This window comes from Pseudorasbora parva, chromosome 4 (assembly GCF_024679245.1).
Source record: "Pseudorasbora parva isolate DD20220531a chromosome 4, ASM2467924v1, whole genome shotgun sequence".
NCBI lineage: Eukaryota > Metazoa > Chordata > Actinopteri > Cypriniformes > Gobionidae > Pseudorasbora > Pseudorasbora parva.
In genome coordinates this window covers 19517255-19543218 of record NC_090175.1, presented here as the reverse complement: position 1 = coordinate 19543218, position 25964 = coordinate 19517255, and the positions used below count along the sequence as shown (strand labels likewise).

The window sequence follows — 25964 nt, the reverse complement described above, 5'->3', positions numbered from 1 at the left end:
TTAGAAGCTATTTTACTAATCTCCTGGTTTTTAAATTGTATACGTGGCATTTATATATGTTCAAATAAAAAGCATAAAACTGGATGTCGCTTGATTGGGGTATCATGATGATAAACGCAGAAGTCTTTTCAGGACAGCTTGTGATTGGTCCGTTGCTGTCAAATCTAGCCAATCATGTTTCCAGAGGAAGACGGGATCCACCAGAAAAGGGGTTGGGAAAGTAGCTTGATTGGACCGTTTTATTTCTTGCCGTTGAAAACAACACTTTCCATCTGTCACTCACTTCCGGATGCCTCAACCGGTAAAAGATTAACCTTTTAAATGTCTATGATCCACGCAAGCTCGTACTTTTTCAGTATGATCTGTTTTTGTATGTAACGTATAACAGTTGGACCGTGCCGGTCAATAACATGAATACGTTAAACTTACAGATACAGAGGTCTTAAGCCATGATTTTGTGTTACGTCAAGTGAACTGATTTATTTTCGATCACAAAAATAATAATTTTCACAGAAACAAACAATGTATTGATCACGCAAAACAATGACTTTCGTCATGAACGATGTGAAATAAATATTACATTATCGTCGATTAGTTGAAGATAAGCATACACAAATGGACTAAGTTAACTACATTGTAATGTCAGTGATGCTCAGAGGTTCAGTGAGTGGTTTACTACAGTCTTATAAACAGAGACCATATGCCCAGTCTGTCTGATAAAGCACCATATGGCCGAGGCGTCGCGTTTAGTCCTGTTACAATCCGATTAACTTGTTGAGCAAACCAGTCGCTTTTCCCCCTAGTACTACTAGTGCTATTTCCTCATTGACGTTCATTGATAACATCTAATCAGGCTTTATCGGTAGGTTGATATAAGTTAGGTTTAATAGATGTAGTAATTTATATTTTCACAGGTTGAGTCTTGATGAACAGGAGCCGGTCATGAGCACGTGCAATGGCTAGAAGATCCGAGCAAGGATAGAGCTGTGGAGGAAGTGAAGTGCCATGGAGGATGCCCAGTCCAGACCCCATTCAGTTCACTCCACATACTCACAGAGGACTGAGGATGCAGCCTCCGCTTTGGGAAATCATGCTGAAGTAAGTTATTGGTCAGACTTCCCTCAAACTTCATTTTATGACGTTTTTTTGTGTGAAGATTTTGCAGTCAAATTGTTTCTAATTGGACAATTGCCTTTATTGTTATGTAGGGAAATGTTATGTATCCTCATAGCTTATCTCAAGACTAAATGGAGAATATGAAAGATTAAACAAAAAACAATAAATTATAGGCTTAAATTATAACCGTAATTTAGATCATTAACAAATGTTCATGTACATTAGAATATGAATAAGAAAACACAGTAAGAGTGTATTGACAATGCTGATCTCCCCCCCCCCCCCCCCCCTTTTTTAACTGCAGTCTGTAACTTTTTCTGTTGTTCGTAATAAATGATTCAACATACATTTTTGAGCAAGCACAGCCACGGTTCAAAAACGATCTCCTTACCTTAGGCAGATTCACAACGGTAAGCTTGTAATAAAGTGTTATAATTTGAGTGGTACTGGAAGGTTTCTGTGGGAAATTCGAGCATGTCTGCATCATTACACATCTGTATACATAAAGAAGGAGTCTGGCTCGCAGTCGCATGTGAGGATGCTGCAGGTGGCGGATCATTTATAGCCTTTTCACACGGTAGCAGGAATTATTAAATGTAACTTTTTGATGGCGCATTGTAATCCATATTGTCCAAACAATCATCAGTGACAACTGGAGATTCACTCGTTGTCAAAAGCAAAAGATTAGACTGTACAGACATTGAAATCTGAAGGTAACGCTAATACACACTAAATACATAGTCACTAAATGCTGATGTTGTTAGCATTAGCATTTCAAGAATTTGCACGGTTTGATGTGATATGATGAGCTAAGCACGATTTATTGTGATGCTTTTTTCCCTCAGTTGCTCAGAGCAAAAGTGGCCGACATGTTACTTACTGTGAAAATTCTTACTTTGGTCATACTTGTAAGACGTTAAATCTGTGACTCTGAAGTACAGTATACACAATCTACTGAAAGCCACACGAACTCTTCATAACATTAGAATAAACCACGCTGAGGAGCCATGCCGATGCACAACCCACGTGAAGATAAAAATTTATGTTTATAATAATAAACATAAAGTTTGATTGAAAATTTGACTAGTAAATGATTTTGAAAAATAACATTGGGATTTCTTTGCATAATTTACATGTTCTTCAATTAGTCAAGCTAAATAATATGTGACTTTTTTGTCTTCATGTTACATCTTTTTATTTCAAAATCTTTTGTTTATATAAAGGTTACGTCACAGTGAAATCAAAATTGACAAAAATTCTTATTTTTTTCTGGAATTTAATTTTTTTTGTCCTCCTAATCTAATCAAAATAACTTCCCCTTTCACTTAAAATAACATATCTTCTCCTCTGATGATGTGTTCAGGACTATCCAATCAATTCTCGATGGACAATATCAAGTCCCACCCATACATTTTTTCTTTTGAGAAGCCGTTTCACTCGGATATATACCACAATTGGGAAAGAAAGACTATCACAACTTCTGTTTCAATCAAAACAAAAACAATAGGTGTAGCCTCAGACATTTGGAAATACATTTCACTGGATGACAAAAGATTTTGCTGCTAAGATTTGTTTATTTTAAAAGCTAAGATCTAAGCTGCTAAGATCACTGCTTCTCTCTTCACTTTTCTTTTTTTCCATACAGCATCACCTTACTGTCAGTCAGGCAGTCCTTGTGGTTCCGAAGCGCTCAGAGAGCCCCATTCTGAGTATGACTGAGGAGACTATCTATGTCCCACGACCGGTGTCTTCAGTTGACGCTTACACCAACACAGACCCTCCTTACGAATGCTGCCCTTGGCTGCGCAGACTATGCCCGTGCCCACCCAGAGGCCTGCTGGCTGCAATTATCACCAAAGGTTAGAACTAAACAGAGTCAATTATCTTCCAAAACCTGCTGGTAAAGATTGCATCTGCACTACCGTTCAAGATGTTGGGGTTGGTAAGATTTTTTTAGGCTTTTATGCTCACCAAGACTACATTTATTTGATTAAATAAGATTAAAATGTAAAATGACTGTTTTTAGTAGCTGCATTTTCAGCATCATTACTCCAGTCTTTTTGTCACATGATCCTTCCGAAATCATTCTAATATGCTGATTTGGTGATGAAAAAACATTTATTATTATTATTATTATTATTATCAATGTTGAAAACAGCGGAATGGCTAATGTTTTTGGAATCTGTGATGAATTTTGTAAGAATTCTTTGATGAATAGAAAATTCAAAGTAACAGTATTTATATGAAATATAAATCGTTTGTAACATTTTAAATGGATCGAACATAGAAAAACGTATGGTTCAGTTTTGTTACCACAGCGAAAACTTCTAGACTTACTCATAAAGGCAAGTGAACAGTCAGTAATAATAAGAATCAAAAAGGATCAAATACACTAATTGCCAGCATAGATAAATACAATATATCAAGTTCAAGAGTTTTATTTGTCACATACACAGTTATATACAGAATACAACTGGCAGTGAAATGTAAACAGGTCCGCTCCATGGACAGCAAATAACAATTAACAAAAAAAACAAAACAAAAAAACACAATAAATTATAAAATAGAAATAGGATAACGGTGCTATATATAATATAATATACACATGTAGAATTATGAATAAATCAAGTAAAAAAATAAGAGATAAAATAAGTGAGATAAAGTAAAGGAGACTATAAAAATAAATACGTGGATAACAGAAGTACAGGAGTGAAATGTGCAAACAGCATTATAATGAGTAGTTACATGGTAACAACAAGAATAAGGTGCAGTGCAATATCAGTATGTGAGTTTGTTTATACTGAAGTGAGGTGAAGTCACATGTTGTTAAGTGACAGCGTTCAGGAGTCTGATGGCCTGTGGGAAGAAACTCCTCCTGAGTCTCTCAGTTTATCGAAGCTACAAATAAAGTAAGGTCTAACTGTAGTGCAGTTTATAATTAGGCCTAAATGTAAAATAACACTGTAGTGTTCACTGTATAAATTACATAAAGATTAATCTTTGTTAAAACTGTACTTTGTAGTTTGATTATCATTAAAGGGGTGGTTCCGTGTTTTTTGGCTTGGTTGTGTTTATGGGGCGCAGTATAACATGTCTTAATACTTTTTTTCTTTAAAAACGTCATCTTTTTCTTATATTTGACCTTTATTCCACACCGCTGTCTCCACTGTCCTTTGAGCGGCTTGTTTGCTTCCTGCTTATTTGAAGCCCATCCCTCCGAAAAACGCAATGATCTTAGATTGGTTAGATGGCCAAATGTAGTTTCATGTATTTTTATTGGCCAAACCAGCATGCAAGTAACAAATTGATGGTGAAACTTAACAATTAATCTGTGAACTGTGGGGCCTTGTCTAAGATTCGTTTAACCCCTAATTTTGATTAATATAAAGCAGCAATTGCCAAAAATATATCTTACTGACCTAAAAATTTTTAAGAGTATTGTATGGTAATTATTAAACATGTATTATGTTTACTAAGTGATGAACTGGTTATTTGAACCCAGTATCTGTTTGTTCTTGCAGTGACCATGGCTGCAGTGCTCTTTGGGGTGGTGTGGTCCATTACAGAGAAGGAATGCCTCCCGGGCGGGAACCTCTTTGGCATTGTGACCTTGTTTATTTGTTCCGTAGCCGGGGGAAAGCTGTTTGGACGCATACACTTGCCGAATTTGCCACCTTTACCTCCCCTTCTTGGTAGGAGAAATTCTTAAAATACATATTAAGAAGATGATGACACATTTGTGAAATTTAGCAGGCAAAAAAGGTCCGTTGTCAGTAGTGAAGCGATAGTGTCTGTGTGTGTGGAACTTTTTTGGCATCACGCGAAACTGCTATTGCACAGATTCATATAGAAATGACTAGATCTCGACTATAATGTTTCTGTAAATGTGACTGCAACTTAAGAAAATTATGCCTATGTTAGGGTAGGGATGGAACATTGACCTAGTGCAGACTTCACAGGATATACTGTATACTACCTGTAGGGGTGGGCGATTGTATATTGTCTGTGCGATCTGACATTATTAAGTATATATCCCTCACACACACTTAGAGAGCGCACGCTTACACTACTTGATGTAGTCTTGTCTTGTAGATTAGACTAGTGTGTGTGCGCATTAGATTGCAGTTTACTCTGTTGATATAATTTAATATAGTTAATATCACACAAAGAGCGCAGTTTTTCTCCAGGTATCAGGATGATAACGAATGTGATATTTATTTTATGCAAGTTTACTAAACAAGAAGTCAATAAGAAGTTAAGTGACACCATTTCAGACATACACCATATTAACTGTTTTTGCCACCGAATATGGTTCAAAGCAAATCCACAGAACTGTAATTGCATCTCTGAGCAAAACATGGGGGTATTTTCTTACTGAATGAATCAGCTTTTTGTATGAATTAATTGAATCTCAATGACTGACTCATTAAAGGGTTAGTTCACCCAAAAATGAAAATTAGCCCATGATTTTCATCCTATGTGTATATGACATTCTTTTTTCAGACAAATACAATCAGAGTTATATTAAAAATGCCCTGCCCTTCCAAGCTTTATAATAGCAGTTGGGTCATTTTTGAAGTCCATTAAAAAGTGCATCTATCCTTCATATAACTGCTTCATATGGCTTCAGGGGGTTAATAAAGGCCTTCTGAAGTGAAGTGGTGCATTTGTGTAAGAGAATATCCAAGATATCCATATTTTGTGTATAATTACCTCCTCCACAATTGTGATTCCAAGCAAGCATCAGGCATCTGCCTCCAAACGCAAGATAAAATGACCGTTTATTTAGTTTTTTTATTACAGATATTTTGCGCCAGTTTCCCAGAAAGTGAGAATTTTGTTCTCTTAACATGGTGAGGAGCTTTATTCACAAATGTTTAATGCGATATTCCAATGTTAATAATTTCACAACTTTGGATGGAAATAGATACTGAAGAGAGATGAAAATTCAGCTTTGCCATCACAGGAACAAATTACAATCTTTTTTATTTTTTATACTCTATGTGCTCTGCAAACCTCAAACCTTTGAATGGTAGTGTATAATTACAGTTTCCCCACAGCTCAAGGATAAACATCCTGTTATTATTATAATTTTTTTGTATTGACAAAGTGGTCAGTTTCATTGTCTGTGAGAACTGTTATGAATTACTATGGGATTTCTGTTTGTGGGATTCAGTTCTTTTGTTTTCTCTGTGTGTGTCCGCAGGCATGCTGCTGGCAGGATTTATCCTTAGAAACATCCCTGTGGTGACCGATGCAGTTTACATTGATGTTAGATGGTCCGCTTCTCTGAGGAACATCGCCCTGGGTGTCATTCTGGTCAAGGCCGGGTTGCAATTAGACGGCAAGGTATGAAACCGCATCAGCCCGAGAGGATGTGCCTTCATACTCTTTAGAATTCTCTTTCAGCCAAACAACATTTTTTTATTTCATGAAGACATTTCATGTACTGAAGATTGTACAGTAAGAAAAATTGATGTCTCTAAATTGTACATAATACTTTTATGTGTTTCAGGCTCTGAAGAAGCTAAAAGCTGTGTGTTTGCGTTTGTCCATGTTTCCTCTCACCTGCGAGGCAACCACTATGGCTGTGGTTTCCTATTTATTACTGGGTCTCCCATGGGTCTGGGGCTTTATTTTAGGGTAACAACTGTTTCTGATAAGATAAGAACCTTTCTCTGAAAGGTCTGAGGCTACCAAACTAATTGCTCTGATTTTCTGTTATGTAGGTTTGTTCTCGGGGCTGTTTCTCCTGCGGTTGTGGTTCCATCCATGCTGCTTCTGCATAAGGAAGGGTACGGTTTAGAGCAGGGTATACCTACTCTTCTCATGGCAGCATGCAGCATTGATGACATCATTGCCATTACCTGCTTCACCACCTGCCTGGGCATTGCTTTTGCCACAGGTATGTCAAAAGACTAAATGTAGTATATACATGCAATATTTCTAAATTAAAATTAAGAGAATACAATTTTGGACATGATATCAATAATTTAAACAGAATCTGAAAGATGACTTCAAATGAAACGCTTTTAGATGCACATAATAGGATAATTAGGATAGACTACATGGTGCTATATTCTAAATAATACTTGTATTCACACATCCATTCAAAAGTGTTGATATAAAATAGTTTTAAAATAAGTCTCTTATGCTAACCATGGATTTTTTTGTTTCATTTTTCAAAAACACAGTAAAAAATTTATATTACAATTTTAAATGGCAGCTCCAGTAGTGATGAAAATATTTATTTTCAAGTCTGTCATTGAAACTATGCATAAACCTTTATTAAACAATATAATAATCAGTTAAATTGTATACCTGTATGATATTATGCTATAACCACATTGGACCAGTGGTTTGGAAAATGGATGGATGATTCAGCTGCTGGCGCCATCTTCTGGCGAGAAGCTGGAATTCACTTGACGTGGGTCTTCACTAGCCGCTGAGTGTACAACAGATTTACACATTATTGCAGTGCTTTATGGGATTAAATGAGGGTGCACTCGATAACATCAACTATGGTTTCAGACACCACTTCAAATGGTTGTTCCCTTAAATAATAGCCTATTTAATGGTATAGGGGGCGATTTTGAACTTAGCCGAGGGCTGTGTTCCCCTCCTCTTTTACAGGGGCTTGTCATATAATTAGAATATCATAAAAAAAGTGTATTTATTTCACTAATTCCATTAAAAAAGTAAAACATATTTTTGTATATTACATTCATTTATTACATACAGACTGATATTTCCTTTAATATGTTTATTTCTTTTAATTTTGATTATTATAACTCCTAACTAAGGAAAATCCCAAATTCAGTATCTCAAAAAATTTGAATTTGAGAAAAGGTTCAATATTGAAGACACCTCAAAACAAGGCATTTAAATTGTCTCTCAGTCTAGTTCTGTAGGCTACACAATCATGGGGAAGACTGCTGACTTGACAGTTGTCCAAAAGACCATTGACACCTTGCACAAGGAGGGCAAGACAAAAGGTAATTGCAAAAGATTCACAGAGCTCTGTGTCCAAGCACATTAATAGAGAGGTGAAGGGAAGGAAAATATGTGTGGTAGAAATAAGTGTTCAAGCAATAAGGATACCACACCCTGGAGAGGATTGTGAAACAAAACCCATTCAAAAATGTGGGGGAGATTGACAAAGAGTGGACTGCAGCTGGGGTTAGTGCTTCATGAACCACTACACACAGAAGTATGCAAGACATGGGTTTCAGCTGTCACATTCCTTCTGTCAAGCCACTCTTGAACAACAGACAGCATCAGAAGCATCTCGTCTGGCCTAAAGACAAAAAGGACTGGACTGCTCCTGAGTGGTCCAAAATTATGTTCTCTGATGAAAGTAAATTTAGCATTTCCTTTAGAAATCAGGGTGCCAGAGTCTGGAGGAAGAGAGGAGAGGCACACAATTGCTTAAGGTCCAGTGTAAAGTTTCTGTCCAGTAAATTGCTGCCGTAATTCAGGTAAAATGAGCCCCCAACTAAGTATTGAGTGCTTTACATGCTCATACTTTTCATGTTCATACTTTTCAGTCGGCCAAGATTTCTAAAAATCCTTTCTTTGTATTGGTCTTAAGTAATATTCAAATTTTCTGAGATACTGAATTTGGGATTTTCCTTAGTTGTCAGTTATAATTATCAAAATTAAAAGAAATAAACATTTTTATATATATATATATATATATATATATATATATATATATATATATATATATATATATATATATATATATATATATATATATATATATATTCACTTTTTCACAGTTTCACTTTTTGAATGGAATTAGTGAAATAAATCAACTCTAATTATATGACCAGCACCTGTAGACACACACTTGCAAACTTCCTTAAGCACTTCCCCTCAGGGGAATCCTCGATGATATTTTGAATTTCGTTCCACTTTGTGAAGTGGGCAAAGGAAGTTTATATGGACACACCCTCGCCCCTTTTGCGAGGTCTACGCCAATGTACACTTCAAATAGCTCCATATACCTCAATTCATCTTGATTTTGACATCACAGCAGATCACGCTTAACTGAATTGTATGATATATGAATTTTTTCGAGAATTAATCGCATAATACTTGTAGCTACCTCACGTTCACATTGTATTTTTTTGTTTGTGTAATTTTAGTTTTCTCCAACAGCTCATATGCATATAGCATGGTTCATAAAACAAATTCAAAAGTAAAAAGAGGTTTAAATAATAAACAAGCCATAGTGAATTCCAAGTGATCATGGGCTTAGTGCGTTCCATTTAAACCTTATGCACAAGTTTCGGAGTAGTGGCCAATTGTGCAATGTACGCAATGACACGCATCCGAGTGAACGAGACAGAGGGAAGTTAGCAAGTGAAGGACAACAATTTGGATTAAAATGCAGCCCAGGTATTATGGACTTCTTTGGTTTTAAAGGTCTAGTTTATATTAGTGCTCTGTTGCTCTCTGCAGGTGCCGTGTGGTTGAATGTGCTGAGAGGACCACTGGAGGTGTTAGGTGGTGCGGTCACTGGTGTGGCCTTAGGGTACTTTCTACATTACTTCCCCAGCAGAGACCAGGTACGTGAGAAACATCTTTATGATTGCTACATTCATGTCAATTCAAAAACCGATATGGCATTGATGTTGCCATGGCTATAGGTTTCATGATTATTGATGATTTGTGCCTTTTGTCTTTCCACACAGGGAAATCTTGCGCTGAAACGATCGTTTCTGGTGTTGGGGCTGTCAGTGTTTGCTTTGTTTGGCAGTAATGTGGCCGGGATTCCTGGCGCAGGAGGTCTTTGTACGCTGGTGTTGGCTTTTGTGGCTGGAATAGGCTGGGGAAAAAATAAGGTCTGAATCTCTTCTACCACACACAACATTTTTACTACAATATCAAAAATATCTGTGAAAAAGGAAAAGAGTGCTAATAAATCTAATATCACATGTTTGATTTCTTGTGTTTCAGGCACCAGTGGAGGAGGTGGTGGAAAGGTTTTGGCATGTGTTCCAGCCTCTTCTCTTTGGTCTCATCGGCGCTGAGATTGTTATTAGTTCTTTGGAGGTCACGACTGTGTGTGAGTGTCTGTGCTGTTTTAGTAACAGAGCTGATTGGGAAACATTCAAAAGGGCTTTTCACACTTGACGTAGTTGAAGGTATAGTTACCCTCAAGTTGTTCCAAACCTGTATGAATTTCTTTCATCTGCTGAACACGAAGCAGAAGAAAGAAATTCATACAGGTTTGGAACAACTTGAGGGTGAGTAAATGATGACAGGATTTGCAGTATGTAGGGTGAACTATCCTTTTAACCAGGAGTCATTCTAAACCTTGGGTAAACAGAATCCTTGGTTATTTTTCACACTGTATCAATCAAAACTTTTATTCAGGACACACATGGTCCAAAAACATGTGAAACCAATACAGTAATACCAATACAAACACACAAAAACAAAACACAATATCACACATTTACATACAAGCTAAAACGCTAGTGGTTCCACATACTGGAGAAGAATCTGACTGAATTTAGTGTTGGATTCGTCAGTGCTAAGATTTTACCTCCAAAATCTCTTTTAAAGCAAAAATATACATATCAATGCAGTGTTTCTGTTTAAATCCAAACTGGTTGTCCGAGGTCAGGACAAACTGTTCCAATTTATTCAGTAAGGTCCTCTCAATGACCTGCATTGAATGAATGAAGAGCAATTCCTGCTATTTTCCTAAACTCAGGTTTAACATACTTATTTGCATATTTACGGTGTCAATCGAATTGGATGAACACAGTGACCTGTTTATATAAAAGCTCTAGCATTGCACATCAATATATTATACATCGCAGACAGTTCTTAAAAGTTTTCAATAATGGACTTTTTTGACTATAAAGGTAAGAATTAAACCGTATTTTCTTTGCTCCGGTTGGCACATTTTCCAACACCATTTCTATTTCCTTCAAACACTAAAACTACTGTTATATATTTTTGGACTGCCCTATTTTTTTACTGATATGAGCTTTTTATCAGGACTTTTAAGGACTTGTTTATGGATCCAGAATTTTGGACACAGTTTTTATCACAAGTACATTTAAAGAATATTTTATATAATTGTACTCATTTTGTACTAAATCTTGTCTTTTTGACTAAGCAGAATTTTATAAAAATATTTGTATTTATTATATTGTGTTTATGATATGGTGTTAAATGTTTCATTTGTTTCTGCTACGTAATAGCCGGCAATACATTTTTGATATGGCAATAAACTTAAATACACTATTGTTTATACATCACACAGTGTTTCTGTGACTGTCCAAAGCATGTGAATACGAGGCAAGCGATTGGTTGTCGGTTGCCAAGCATTTAGCTGTAACATTCTAACACTGTATCGTTTCACATTGCACATGTTTGGCATTCCAATGTAGGGTTAAAAGCGCAAAAGCAGTGCTAAACCTGCTCTGGAAACGGGATTCACATATCCACCAGTCAAAATAGCTGCTAAACCTACTTTCATAAGAAAAGTGTTCCTCTCAACAGAGTTAAAAGCAGGGCCTAGACTGACAATAACCCTGAATTAAGCACAGTGTGAAAAGCCCTAAAGTAACTGGGATGTAATCAGTGTGCACATAATTGCACACAGTGAAACATGCGGTTGATTTACTCTAATGTAATATGTCCTCAGTCCTGGGTATTGCAGCTCTGCTCATTGCACTCACGGTACGGCTGCTCATCACTTTTGTTGCGGTACTGAGAGCGGGCTTTAACCTGAAAGAGAAAGTCTTTATCACTCTAGCCTGGATGCCAAAAGCCACAGTACAGGTAAAATCAAAAACAAATAGACCTTCTATTTTACTTTGGTTTTCTTGTCTTTATCCTGTACCCATTTTTCTTTTTCTTTTTTCTTTTGAATGAAATGCATTTGTGAGATTCTAACAGAGCAATGAGCAATATGTGATTGGTTTCAGGCTGCCATAGGCTCTACAGCTCTAGACATGGCACGCTCCAAGAATGACCTTGAGCTGCAGAAGTACGGCATGGATGTCCTCACTGTGGCTGTGTTGTCCATTCTCATCACCGCTCCTATTGGAGCGCTCATCATCAGCCTGCTTGGCCCTCGACTCCTGCAGAAACCAAAGAACCCTGAGTGGGGTGAGATATTTGTACACACACACACACCCACACACATCTGATTTACTATCTTTGTGGGGACTCTCCATAGACGTAATGGTTTTTATACTGTGCAAACTGTATATTCTAGCCCCCTACACTAAACCTACCCATCACAGAAAACTTTGCTTTTTTACATTAAAAAAAAAAATCATTCTGTATGATTTATAAGCTTGTTTTCTCATGGGGGCCTCAATTTAGGTTCCCATGGTGACACAAGTCCTACAAGTCCCCACTGGGATACAAAAACATATACACCAATTTTTCATCTGCTCATTAACACTATCAGCAAATAACATGGCAGCAACTGCGTTTAGGCATGTTAACATGGTCAAGAATTTCTGCTGAAGTTCAAACTGAGCATCAGAATGAGGAAGAAAGGTGATTGAAGTAACTTTGAATGTAGCATACTTGTTGGTGCCAGACAATGAGTATTCAGAAACTTCTGATCTAATGGGATTTTGACATGCAACCATCTCTAGGATTTACAGAGAATGGTCTGAAAAAGAGAAAATATCTAGTGAGTGGCAGTTCTTTGGACAAGAATGCCCTGTTGAGGTTAGTGGAGAATGGCCAGACAATTGGAGCTGATAGACAACAGCAACTCAAATAATCACTCATTACAACCGATCTCTGCAAAAGAGCATCTCTGAATGCACAACATGTTGAACCCAAGTGTGCTGCACAAGTCCTGAAAAGTGTAGCCAAAAGGTTTTGCTTGCCCCCAGGTGGCTGGTCCAAGTATAGGTAAAAAAAACCACCCTCACTATGTAATTGAATGGGATGAGATTCACTAAAGACACTTTTACATAACATGCACTTGGAGGGTTGGCTAGCAATGAGGGGGAGAGGACGCTGGCGTTGATTGTTCGCCGCTTTTCCACCCAAATCAAGTAACCTATAACGTTAGATTTAGATTTTATTTTATTTTTTTATTCCGTGACTAGTCAAACCACTCAGAGATATTATTGGACTTGTTGTTTTTGGATTTTAACATCTCAGATGACTTCACTCGGCTGTTAACAGTTAGCGCTAACTGGCCAACAGTAGCGCTAACTGGCCAACAGCTTTTTCATCATCAGCGGTCTTGATCTCAAGCGGAGAGGAGAGACAAGAGGACGCTGGCATGGTTTGTTCACCGCTTCTCCGTTTTCTCTAATTAAAGCCCTCTACAGTTCAGCAGTTGTTGTTGTTACATGTACTATAACTTGGGGATTTCCGTATCTTTTCATCATTGCCTGTTACTGTGAGGCTTTCACCTAAAGTTACTGCCGATGATCACGAGGTATTCACCCATAGTCACAGTTATTTGCTTGCTGTGTCTGTTGACTTTACTCTGTGCATCACGGGCATGGCTTACGGCTAACAGACTGGCATAATGCTGAAGTATTCAGCCATTGAGCTTAAGAAATTCAACAATTATACAATTCCATCGTGTACATCAGTCATTAAATGGTCTGATCATAGCATCTCATCCATCTGGTCTGGCGTGCGCACCGTCGCATCTCGAGCACGTTATCAGGGCACCGTCACTCCTAGGACTAGTAGCGCCGGAGTTTCCATGACAACGCTACGCACTGACTTGGATACAAACCGGAGAAAACATGACATGGATCTCAGTGTACTTCGGCCAATACAGAAGCACACTGCTGCATCGAATATCAAGATTGAACTTTTTAATGCACAATCAATCACAAACAAATCTTGCCTCATACATGATCATATTCTAGAAAAGTGTTTAGATATGATGTGCCTTACAGAAACCTGGCATCAACCAGATGTTTATTCTGTTTTAAATGAGACCTGTTACTTACAGAAAGCCCGCAGTACAGGGCATGGTGGTGGTCTGGCTGTCATTCACCGAAGTGATCTTGTCCCCTATAACCCTACCTGAGCTGTCTTCGTTTGAATGATTAGCATTTAAATGCCCCCTTTTTCCACTACGATGCTTCTTATTTACCGGCCACCCAAACTCATCATTCATCCCAGAGATGTCCAATCTTCTTTCAACCTTCTGTACTATGTCTGCTAATATCATTGTACTTGGACTTGGAGATATGAATATTCATGTCAACTCTTCAACCTGCCATTTTGCTGCAGAATTCCTCCAATTACTCGACTCTTTTAATCTGACACAACTTGTCGATGCCCCCACTCATACCAGAGGCCACACTCTCGATCTAGTCATTACAAATTCTGTTTATCTCAGTAATCTTCTGGTGTATGTTATGGGAGTTTCTGATCACAAGGCCATCTCCATGAAGATGTCTTCACTGTCCAGTCTCATCAAGCCCAAATGCCAAATCTGCTTCAGAAATCTAAAAAACATTAACCTAGAGTCTATGGCATCCGATATCCAGCATCACCTTTCTGTAGACCATCTACCACCCATGGACTCAGTGGACTATTATAATAACACCCTCAGAAGCATTCTGGATCTTCATGCCCCAGTCAAAACCAGAACAGTTACTTTCACCCAATCAGCTCCCTGCTATACCAGTGAACTACGGAAAATGAAGGCAGCTGGGTGTGCCATTGAGAAGAGATTCAAAGCCACAGGTCTCACTGTGCATAAGCTTGCTTTTCGGGAACAACAAAAGTCACTTATGGAGGCATGGACAAATTAGAAATAGTCCCGGAAGAAATAGTCCCGGAAATAGTTCAAATAGTTCAAAAAAGAAATAGTCCCGGAAACTCCAAAAAGCTGTTCTCCACTATAAATCATCTACTCAAACCACAAACCTCCTCACTTACTGAAACTACAGAAGAGCACTGTAATAACTTCCTCGACTTTTTCAAAACAAAAATAGACTCAATTCACTCTACCTTTCCTGGATCCTCACCACTATCCACCCTGACTATCCACTCACAGCCTGCAATTTTGGAGCACCTAGATCACTTTCCAGAAATCACACAGCAAGAGGTTAAGAAGATAATTAAAAGGATGAAACCCACCACCTGTGCGCTCGACCCTTTTCCTACAGCTCTAGTGAAAGTTAATACCTCTGTCTTAAAAGTCCTCTGATTACCACTATAATAAACCACTCCCTCCAGTCTGGCAATGTTCCAACAGCTCTAAAAACTGCCATAATCAGGCCCCTTCTCAAAAAACCCACCCTTGACCCAGATGTGCTTGCAAATTACAGGCCCATTTCCAATCTTCCATTCATCTCCAAAGTACTGGAAAAAGTTATAGCTTCCCATCTCCAGGATCATCTCAAATACAACAATCTTTTCGAAAAATTTCAGTCTGGTTTCCGGTCTGCACACAGTACTAACAGCCCAGGTTAGAGTCACAAATGACCTACGGATGACAGCTGATGGAGGCTCCTCATCCCTCCTCATACTCCTCGATCTGTCAGCTACTTTCGATACAGTGGATCATGGCATACTCCTTAACCGGCTGCATCAAACCACTGGACTCACTGGCACTGCTTTAAACTGGTTTAAATCGTACCTCACTTACAGATCAGAGTACATTTCACTTGGAAGTGCAAGGTCCCGACAACACACAGTTACCTGCGGGGTCCCTCAGGGGTCAGTCCTTGGCCCCATTCTCTTCATCATTTACATCATCCCCCTCATCCATGTCATTAGAGTCTCATTTCACTGCTATTATGCCGATGAAACACAACTGTACATGAAATCAGAAACACACACCTTTGCAATTTCCCCAACACCATCTACGACTTCAACACTCACTGCCTGTCTGGAGGAGATAAGGGTGTGGATGAAGCACACCTTAAAGAACCTGAAAGAACTACTCACACCTTCAACTACCGCTCGATCACTTCGTTCAACAAAGTCCAACCTCCTTCATCTTCCCAAGACTAAGCTCAACTCTATGGGTATATATATCGGGCTTTCTGTTCTGCTGCTCCTCGGATTTGGAATGCCCTACCCGACCATCTGAGGGCACCTCAAGCTCTTGAGACTTTTAAAAAAGGACTAAAAACTTTTAGTTTTGGGAGAGCTTATGTCTTTTAGCTATTTAATCTATTTGTATTTTCCCATTTTTAAATTACCTTAACTGTAGCACTTTGAGATTTGTTACAAATGTAAAGTGCAATACAAATAATAAAAAAAAGTATTATTATTATTAAAGAAATTACACTTCAAATAATCCCCCCCAATATAGTTTGTCATTTTATGTAGTTTTTATCATGCTGATTTTAGTTCAAATGGTCATATTTTTTAATAAGTATGGTATATATATATATATATATATATATATATATATATATATATATATATATATATATATATATATATATATATATATATATATATAATATTATATACATACACACAAACAGTCCTTCATTTATATAACAAGCTACATGAGATGCACATAAAAATGTATCACCACAGCTTTGAGGATTTGCATGCTGGCAGGTCACCCATTGTCCCATTTCACTCTGCAGTTGTGTTATTGGTTTTACAACAGGGGCGTAGCCATCTTTTCAGAAGTGAGGGGGACAGAATTTTTTTTTTTTTTTTGGACCAATATCATTTATTGCATCTCTTGCTTTTAATTGGGCAAGATATCAAATACACTGCTGAACAATAACCACTAATTAATATCTATAATATTATTCTCCTATTTTTTGTGCCAATTTTATGATTGGTTTATATACTACAAACACTTGTGCATTAAGACTCCATAGATTTTGTGCAATGTAAAAAAAAATATAGATATATTCTGATGTAAACCAGCTGTTCTCTATGTGAAGATATAGAAAAGTTTAATTTATTCCTGTGATCAAATCTGAATTTATCATCATTACTTCAGTCTTCAGTGTCGCATGATCCTTCACTAATCATTCTCAAATGAGGATCTGATGATCAACACACATTTATGATTATTATCAGTTGTGCTGCTCATGGTGCTGCTTAATTTTTGTGGAAATCATCTAAACATTTGTGGTAAAATTAAAAAAAGAGAGAAATTAATACTTTTGTTGATCAGACATGCAGTAAATTGATCACAAGTGATATTTTTAATATTACAAAAGATAATAATTTATTTAATGAATGCAAATAAATGCTGTCCATTGAACTTTCTATTCATTAAAGAATACTGAAAAATAACATGTAGGCTATCATGGTTTCCACAACATTTTTAAGCAGCACAACTGTTTTCAACACAGATAATAATCATAAATGTTTCTTGATTATAAAATCATCATATGAGAGTGATTAGTGAAGGATCATGTGACTCTGAAGACTGGAGTAATGATGATAAATTCAGCTTTGATCACAGGAATAAATTACAATATTCACATAGGAAAAAAGCTGTTTTAATTTGTAATAATATTTCAAAATATTACTGTTTGAACTATTTTTGATTACATAAATGCAGCCTTGAGCAGAAGATACTAAACCTTAAAAGCTGCATTATTCATATGATAGCCTATACTTTATTGTCAATAAATAGCCTTGAGATGACTTGAAAAACACACATAAAGCATATATTGTCGCAATCGTCTGATTGTCGTCGTCACGTTTCATAACTCATAACGATTGTTTTCCTTCAGCTGCAGCTCCAGCGTGACTGGATATTACCTCTACGAATCCGCTTTTGACATTCTGTGAGAGCGCCCTCATATTTAGACGCGAATAAAATGACAGGTCATGCATAGATAATTTTTTGTCTCTGAATTTAAATCTTGATGTATTCACATTGGTTTCAATGTAAATACACTTGCCCGTGACCTCAAGAAGCGCGCAATCAACCCAGATTAAAGAAATCTGTTTTTAGCGTCCCTGTTAACTTGCCCGCCCCCGCGCAGGGTAACGCCGGTTCGGATCCCGCTCGGAGCGGGTCGACTAGGATCGGTGAGACCCAGTAAAAGTGTGGGGGACGAAAATACATTTTATTAAAAGTGAGGGGGACGCGTCCCCCGCGTAATCTACGCCCATGTTTTACAATGCTGTCTCTTAACTTTGCTAATGTGAACAACAACACAAATCTAATGCTCCAGCCCCTATAATTGAGACCAGTAGATTATGTTAGTTTGCTTCAAATTCGTAAACCTGTTTTGTGCAAAAAATGATATCTGCGACACAGATGCCTGGAGTAATGATGATGAAAACTCAGCTTTGCCATCACAGGAATAAATACAAATGTATTAAAATAGAAAAAAAATATTTAAAATTGTAATATTTCACAATAATACAGCTTTTATTGTATTTTGAATAAATAAATGTAATAAAGTTCATAGATGGGAAGGAAGGAGGCGGGAACCGGCGAACACTTAACAGCTTTTATTTCAAAATAAATAAACAGAACAAAAGTAAAACCGCGAGCAGCCCCTCATGGACGACTGCCCACCAACACCTAATAAACCGTAAACAAAACATAACATAAATATGTTTTGTCCCCTCTCCCTCTCTTGAGTCCTCTCTCGTCTTCCACTGCCTTGGCTCCTCCTTTTATGCTCCCGTAACTTGGCCGCGAGACGAGACCGGTGTGTCACACAGCTGGTACTCATTACCACTCGTCACCGGTCCCTCGCCCCGCTGCTTGCCACACCACAATAAAATACAGCCATGAGAAACATTTTTTTAACACTTTTGACTGTGTGTGTGTGTGTGTGTGTGTGTATATGTATGTGTGTGTGTATATATATATATATATATATATATATATATATATATATATATATATATATATATATATATATATATATATATATATATAAACATTTATTATATATATATATATATATATACATATATATATACATACACATACATATATATACACATACATATATATACACATACACATATATATATATATATATATATATATATATATATATATATATATATATATATATATATATATATATATATATATATATATACATTTATAATTGAATATATATTTGTATGTGTGTGTAAATAAATTGTCTTAATATATATAGATGTGTAACTGAAATCAGACACCTGCTTGGTACTATCAGTCTTCATTGTGTTAAATGTATGTATTTATTGTTTTAATTGTAATTTTCTGGATTTCTGCAGCTGTCAGCCAAGGTGCTTTGTCTGCATCAGGGACACCGGTGACGTATGAAAGTGCCCTGTGATGTTTCTGGAGTGCTTCTGGGAAGTGACATCTCAGCGTCCAAGGCTGCTGATCATCCTTTTTGTCTTTGAAGTTTGATTCTCAAACTCATTGTTACTACGACCCTTTGAAGCTCGAGTGGAAAAGTGGCAGACATGCTTTTCGGATGAAGAAACCCAACAATTATTTTTTTTTTTTTTTACTATCCAAGGTTAATGAAAAGCGCACACAGTATTTCTTTTACAGGTTTACAGGTTACATACAAGTTATTATTCTCCTCTAAAACGTAGGAGTTTAAAGGATTATGCTACACTATGGATTAATCATTTTTTAGCACTATTGAGTACAAAACTGCTTTTTTTTTCTAACTGGCTTATATTTGTGTTGATGGTATTTCTAAAAGTAGATATATTCCAGATATTATTATATCAGTCTTCAGGGACTGCATATTAGTGTAACTGAAAGTCATGTAGTGGCCAGTGTTGGCATGACTATGTTTAGAACGGACTACTAGCTACTTTCATTTTCACTTTATATACTGTATACAGCATTCTATTCCCATTTTTATGTGACCCTGGACCACAAAACCAATCATAAGTTGCATGGATGTATTTGTGGCAATAGCCAAAAATACATTGTATGGGTCAACATTATCCATTTATGCCAAAAATCATTAGGATATTAAGTAAAGATCTTGTCTGGCTTTCACCAGACCAAGCTCAATTTAAAATTAAACATTGGTCTGGGGAGTCTGCTCTGTTTTTCCAACTGCACAAGAGGTGTGATAAACGAGCATTATTTGAATGACTCTCTGTACGCAATTAGTCCTTCAACCAATCAGACCACAAGAGGCGTGATCAACAGACAATGACCCATAATTTCTCTATCTGTCATCGTGTTAAATCCACCAATAGCGCGCCAGGTGGATAAGACAGTCTGCGATTGGTTCCCGCAAAAGTGTAACAGACGCAGTAGAAATGAATGTACAATGAGTTGCAGGATGAAATCAAATCAGCCGATAGATCAGCCTGGGTTTACCCAATCTAGTAAAAATCCTGTTCCATGAAGATATTTTTGTATATTTTCTACCATAAATATATAAAACATTTATTATTAGTAGTAATATGGATTGCTAAGGACTTAATTTGGACAACTTTAAAGGCAATTTTTTTTCATCCTCGGATTCCAGATTTTTCATAGTTGTATTTCGGCCAAATATTTTCCTATCCTAACAAACCATACATCAATGGAAGGAAAGCTTATTTATAATTACTTATGAAAACTCAATTTTTTTTTTTTTACCCTTATGACTGGTTTTGTGGTCCAGGGTCACATATAGGCCCCCTCCACACGGAGACGCGTTTAGCTGTATACGTATACATTTTGTACCGTATCAGCGTTTCGTCCACATGGATCCGGCGTTTTAGAAGCATGAATCCGATATTTTCTGGAACCGGGTCCTAAAGTGGGTAAATCTGAAAACGATCATCTTCTGTTTTCGTGTGTACAGCGAATCCGTATATTTTCTGAAACAGTGATGTCATCACACTACGTCCAGCACGGTGAAAGAGTCGAGGGATAAAGCTACATGCACTGGGCATGCGCACATCAATATTGCGTCATTTAATTACCGTATTTGCATTATTGTAAGGGTATGTTTTGGGTTGGGGTAGGTGTAGACATTAATAAAACACATCTGTTAAGTAGAAAATGTATTTATTGTTATTTTATTGTGAGATTGTGCCTAGCCACAACTCTTCTTCTCCGTTTTTAGTGTATTTCTGTGGCAGAATTACAGCGCCACACACTGGCCTGGAATGCAAACTACATCGTTTTTAGTTCGTTTTCGTAATCTCGTGTGGACGCAGATATTTCTTAAAACAAGAGGAAAAAAAGATCGGATTGGGAAAGCGCTGGCTTCGTGTGGACGGGGCCATAGTCACAATATCACAGCAGTCTATGGCTGATTGCACCAAAAGAATGGTCCAGTCAAACATTGACTTCTTGGTTTCAGAAAGTATGCTACATAAAAAGAATACAAATATTTTTAACATGATAATGAGATCAGATCAGATAATTAGGCTAGGAAGAGGTTTCTTTCAATCCATCCATCAACTTAGAAATAAAAGGTCAAGTTAAGTGTATTGCAGGATACAGTTTTTGGCAAATGCAAAATTTCTAGGGCTGTTTCGAATGCCATTTTTTGAGCTTCGAAGCTTAGGTGGCAATCAATATCGAATATTCGAAGCTTCGGTGGGTGGGGCTAAATATATAATAATAGTGTCGGTTTGCATTTGTATCATCTTTCACGACTTCACGTTTCACTCTTCGGCATCGTAAATGTGTTGCGGCAGACCCAGTGGAGTGCAGTGTTGCATTTGGTGCAATATGATCAGGTGGCACACATTCTTTAAATATTAATAAACATTTAATAATCTTTTAAATAGAACAGTTTCCGGTACGCATTACACGGGCAGGTTTATGCTCCGAAAACGGACAGAGCACAAGTGATACAAAACACAAAGTCTGTTGAGAGCAAGAACTTTAATAAGGTATTAATAACGAACCTTTCTTTAAAACAAATGAATCCCAAAACAGAAATTAAATTAGTAACACACAGTGATTTCAATGAACTGTAATAAATAAAGAACACGGTAGCATGCTTATAAACAGTTGAATAAGAATAAATGAATTGTTTTTAAAATGACACAAAATGTAATATCTATTACAATTAGTTTGATTCTATATAAGGGATTTATTTTGTCTTATTCTGACTTTTTGTTAATTTAAATCTTTAAAATGCGCGATGCTTTTATTGAAAGCATGTTGCGGTGTTTTTTTAAATTTATTATTATTATTTCAAGCATGAGTGAGAATGAGTCCGCGACGGAAGTCACGTGTTGGAAAAAAAAAAAACGAATATTAGAATCTCAAAACTGAAAATCGAATGCCACCTCACCGAACGAATATTCGAATATTCGATTATTCTAGTACAGCCCTAAAAATTTCATCTGAGTATTGTAGGCTTACAGAATACATATTTTATACACTGCAGCAATAGTATAAGAACATTTTTGTAGTATCCGTTCTAAACATAGTCATGGACCTATATTCTGAGATTCAGAGTTTTTGCAGGTATCTTGTCAGCCCTATTGCACAGTCAAATACTGTAGCTGTAAAAGCTCAATTACATGTGTTTACAGTGGAAGTCATTTTAGCACCTAAAGAAAGGGATTTAGGGATTTTTTTATTAGAAGTACTTTGAAAAATCATATATGTCCCTTTGCACATTTCATGTTACTTTTCATGAACCATATTTATTTGTACTTTTTTCATGTTTGTTTTCACAAAATGTGTATTTGAATGTAATACAGTCATGTGAAAGGAACACTATTAGTGGATTGAATTTTGTATTGTGGTTTTGTCTCAGAATGGAGTATTGGTAATATGACTGCATATAGTCATTCTTAATTTAAGCTATTAAATGACTACTGTTAAGCATATTAGACCTTATTTTTAAATTACATGGTGTATGTGTTGTTATTTTTATTTGTAGATGTATTGCTACAGAAAATGAATGGCATGCCTTGTTATTAAATGTCAGGCAAAACCCCCGGCTTGGAAGCATATCGTGTTATGTTATCTAAAGCAAAGCAGATGTAAATAAGCAGCACTGCTACTTCAAAGACATTGGGCATCAGTATAATAGAGTTGCACTATTGTGTGTTTTAGGAAAAGTACACAGAAGAAACAAACACTGTTACATGGCACCATCGGTCACATTAAGAATAATAGATAAGCAAAAACAGCGTGTAGAGTAAAATGAATTTTCAGGTAGATAAAACTAGTTTGGTTACCTTTTATTTTATAAAAGTTATTAGGCACATTCCAGTTATCATACAAATGTAATTTATTAAAACATCTATGAACAAGACCCATCAAATACAAAACTAAGTCGCACAACAACAAAAAAAGGATGGGGGATTGTCAAACTATTTGAATATGAATGAATGCGCACATAATATGAATTGTAATTGTTGCAGCATGTTGGTTCAGGTGGACAGAAAAGAGATTTCTTTGTTACATTATGATAAATGTAATATACTAATGATGTGTAACAATAGCTTTGATTATAGCATTTGTTACAATCTCATGCATTGGGAAATGTCTATAGGTATACACACAAAACTCTTTACTTTAGTATCCTGCACTTGAAAATGTTAAAATAATTTAAACATTTTAGAACTATTGTTGGTTTAGAAATAATGGTGTAGAAAATGGTAAACAAGTAAAAACAACTTAAGAAAATCCTAATATGTACTTCACATTGAAAAGTATGTGATTCTTTTGTTGCCGTCTTAGAAAATGTCAAATGCACATACAAGGCAACTTAGTTAAAAGTGAATCTAGACATAGATTAAGAATGGAAAATACACTTTCATGGCCACAAAGATTGTTTGGCGATGATAACCGCCCCTTATGGTCCTGTTATATTGCACACAAAAGTCAAACTACATTTACCAAGTATAAAAAATAAACACCAGAACAATGTAACAAAAAGTAAATCAATATAATTAATTTTTTCAGAATCAACTACAATATCTTTAGCATTATAGTCCGAATTTACAGCTGTATATTTCTACACAATAATTGTTGGGTAAAGGTGACAAAATTACAGTAGGTTTTTCCATGGAGAAAAATGCATAAAAAACAGAAATAACAGAGTTTTGTCCCACTCCAAGCCAGAACAGATGGGCTACAGAGTCTTCTTCTTAAGAATAAGCGGACCGACGTTGTCCCCTGTCAGCTCATTATGCTTTATGTGCGATTTATCACAAACAGGAAACTAAAAAATGAAAGATGAGAAAGAACAAATAAGTGCTGATAGTGACAGTGGTAAGGGTTTTGACAAAACTGATACTTGCAAAAGAGGAAACAGAAAATCACACATGCGTCTTAATTTTTCACAAGCACAAATTAATAGTTAAAAAGGTCAAAAGACATCATACTTTTTATTTATTTATTATTGTTATATTATATATTTTCCCCAAAAGCTTCATATATAATTGTAATCGTTTTGTGACAATAAGTCAGAATTTAGTTCTTCCATGTTTGTTTTCCTCCTTTGGTGCTGTTATAGCATGCTTTGATAGAAAGAAAAAATATTACCCAGATAAAGTGTTTTATCTACATAAACTATACAGATTTTTCTCTCTCAGGCATTCCTACCGTTTTAGATCGCCAGCAGCGACAGTAACACACATTTGGAGTCCTCAGGTCCTCTATGTCTATCTCATTCACCACTTTAGGGTTTTCTTTTTGGATCTTCAGATTTATTAGACTGTCTCTTTGCTTTTTCTTCTTGGGCAGGAAGGGCCGGATGGTCAGATAACCCAAAAGAGCCAAAATCCCCAATAACGGCAGAAGCCGCAACCACTCTGAAACTGAGACAGGGTTAGAACTTATTATACACTTAATGACAACACAATCTACACGGTGGGAGAGATTTTCTCTTTACAGTGACAGATTCAGTCATTAATACACTTTTCATATTTGCACACATGTGCAGAAGAGATGAATTGTTGCATTACACAATGACAGTTGCTGGACTGATGATTTTAGGCGTCTGTACAGGCAACTTCAACACATTTACAAATGTAAATATTTCTGTTTTTATTGTGCTTTCATCTATAATGCTGCAATAAATCATTTCTATTAACGACAAAGCATACTATCAGACGCTTTGCGTGTTTTCTTCTTCACACATTTCTAAAATAGACACACACATAGGTCATTTGTATATTGAAATATAATCACTTGTCCAATGAGCTAGTGCATCTTACGAATCTTCTGAAGCAACTGTATGGAAATAGTAAAACATTCGTTTTTCCTAGCCAGAAACAGTGCAGGTCGCCAAATACTTAGTTGCAAGTTATTTGAGTGTTTCATAGATGTAAAACAACGACATTTACATCACTTATTCTTTGCAGGCATGCGCGCTTAACTTAATTTTCCACGTACGCTTGTGACATTTTTTTTGATGAAACACATAAGTTACCTGTCAGCCGCGTGAAGCCTCCGATTGTATCTGGAAGGGGCAGTTTCTTGAGGTAGGCTGGAAGTTGCACTTTGATAATCCTCGAGATACTTTCTAACACCATCTTGAATGACTTTGTGCGCTTCAATTGAGACCCAGCACGATATTTCCTAGGACGTTCTACGTCATCGCGTTAGTGCACTTGCGTAGTTTTCTCCGTTTGCTCGTGAAAACGGACTATTTGTGCCTGGAATATTGTGCGTAGATTTGTCTATGAATAAGCGTAAGCGCACGACGCTCCATAAAAGCGCTAACCAATCACCAGTTGCAGAGTTGGTTGAGCGCGATTGGCTCGTCTCACCCATAGGTCTCACCCATGGTCTCACCGCGCCACTTGCTTTCAGTTTTTACTTTCATTTGTACAAGGAAAGGAAGTCTGGATAATAAAACTCTTTAACTTAATAAATGATATAGTATTTTCTATTTCAAATTCTATATCATTTATAAAGTTAAAGAGTTATCCTTTAAATAGCACATGGAAACCTGTTAAAATGTAAAATAATTTCTCTAACTTTCCATCAAGAA

General features: G+C 36.6%; 2 protein-coding genes across 2 annotated transcripts; one reads left to right on the top strand and one right to left on the bottom strand.

The window, feature by feature from the left end:
* The first annotated feature begins 20 nt into the window (after positions 1-20).
* si:dkey-162b23.4 (sodium/hydrogen exchanger 9B2) lies at positions 21-22270 on the top strand. The gene is made up of 13 exons (XM_067441167.1): positions 21-301; positions 915-1098; positions 2762-2975; positions 4638-4808; positions 6323-6465; positions 6632-6759; positions 6846-7021; positions 9583-9689; positions 9816-9965; positions 10081-10189; positions 11786-11922; positions 12069-12252; positions 19303-22270. Exons 2-13 carry the CDS (start codon positions 1006-1008, stop codon positions 19362-19364), a joined length of 1674 nt encoding a protein of 557 aa, XP_067297268.1. The 5' UTR covers positions 21-301; positions 915-1005; the 3' UTR covers positions 19365-22270.
* On the bottom strand, positions 21363-25574 carry cisd2 (CDGSH iron sulfur domain 2). The gene is made up of 3 exons (XM_067441170.1): positions 25401-25574; positions 24572-24786; positions 21363-24188 (listed from the first exon to the last, which is right to left on the bottom strand). The coding sequence occupies exons 1-3, from the start codon at positions 25501-25503 to the stop codon at positions 24099-24101; spliced, it is 408 nt and encodes a 135-aa protein (XP_067297271.1). The 5' UTR covers positions 25504-25574; the 3' UTR covers positions 21363-24098.
* Between the last annotated feature and the right edge of the window lie 390 nt (positions 25575-25964).

What these genes read in the sequence shown, in the direction of transcription:
- si:dkey-162b23.4 (XM_067441167.1), top strand. Translation starts at nt 1,006, where the DNA reads ATGGAGGATGCCCAGTCCAGACCCCATTCAGTTCACTCCACATACTCA. An exon ending in ACCTTTACCTCCCCTTCTTG is followed by an intron (nt 4,809 to 6,322) that starts GTAGGAGAAATT and finishes GTGTGTCCGCAG; the next exon opens with GCATGCTGCTGGCAGGATTT. An exon ending in TGCCAAAAGCCACAGTACAG is followed by an intron (nt 11,923 to 12,068) that starts GTAAAATCAAAA and finishes GATTGGTTTCAG; the next exon opens with GCTGCCATAGGCTCTACAGC.
- cisd2 (XM_067441170.1), bottom strand. Translation starts at nt 25,503, where the DNA reads ATGGTGTTAGAAAGTATCTCGAGGATTATCAAAGTGCAACTTCCAGCC. An exon ending in AGGCTTCACGCGGCTGACAG is followed by an intron (nt 24,787 to 25,400) that starts GTAACTTATGTG and finishes ACCCTGTCTCAG; the next exon opens with TTTCAGAGTGGTTGCGGCTT. An exon ending in GCTGCTGGCGATCTAAAACG is followed by an intron (nt 24,189 to 24,571) that starts GTAGGAATGCCT and finishes TTCATTTTTTAG; the next exon opens with TTTCCTGTTTGTGATAAATC.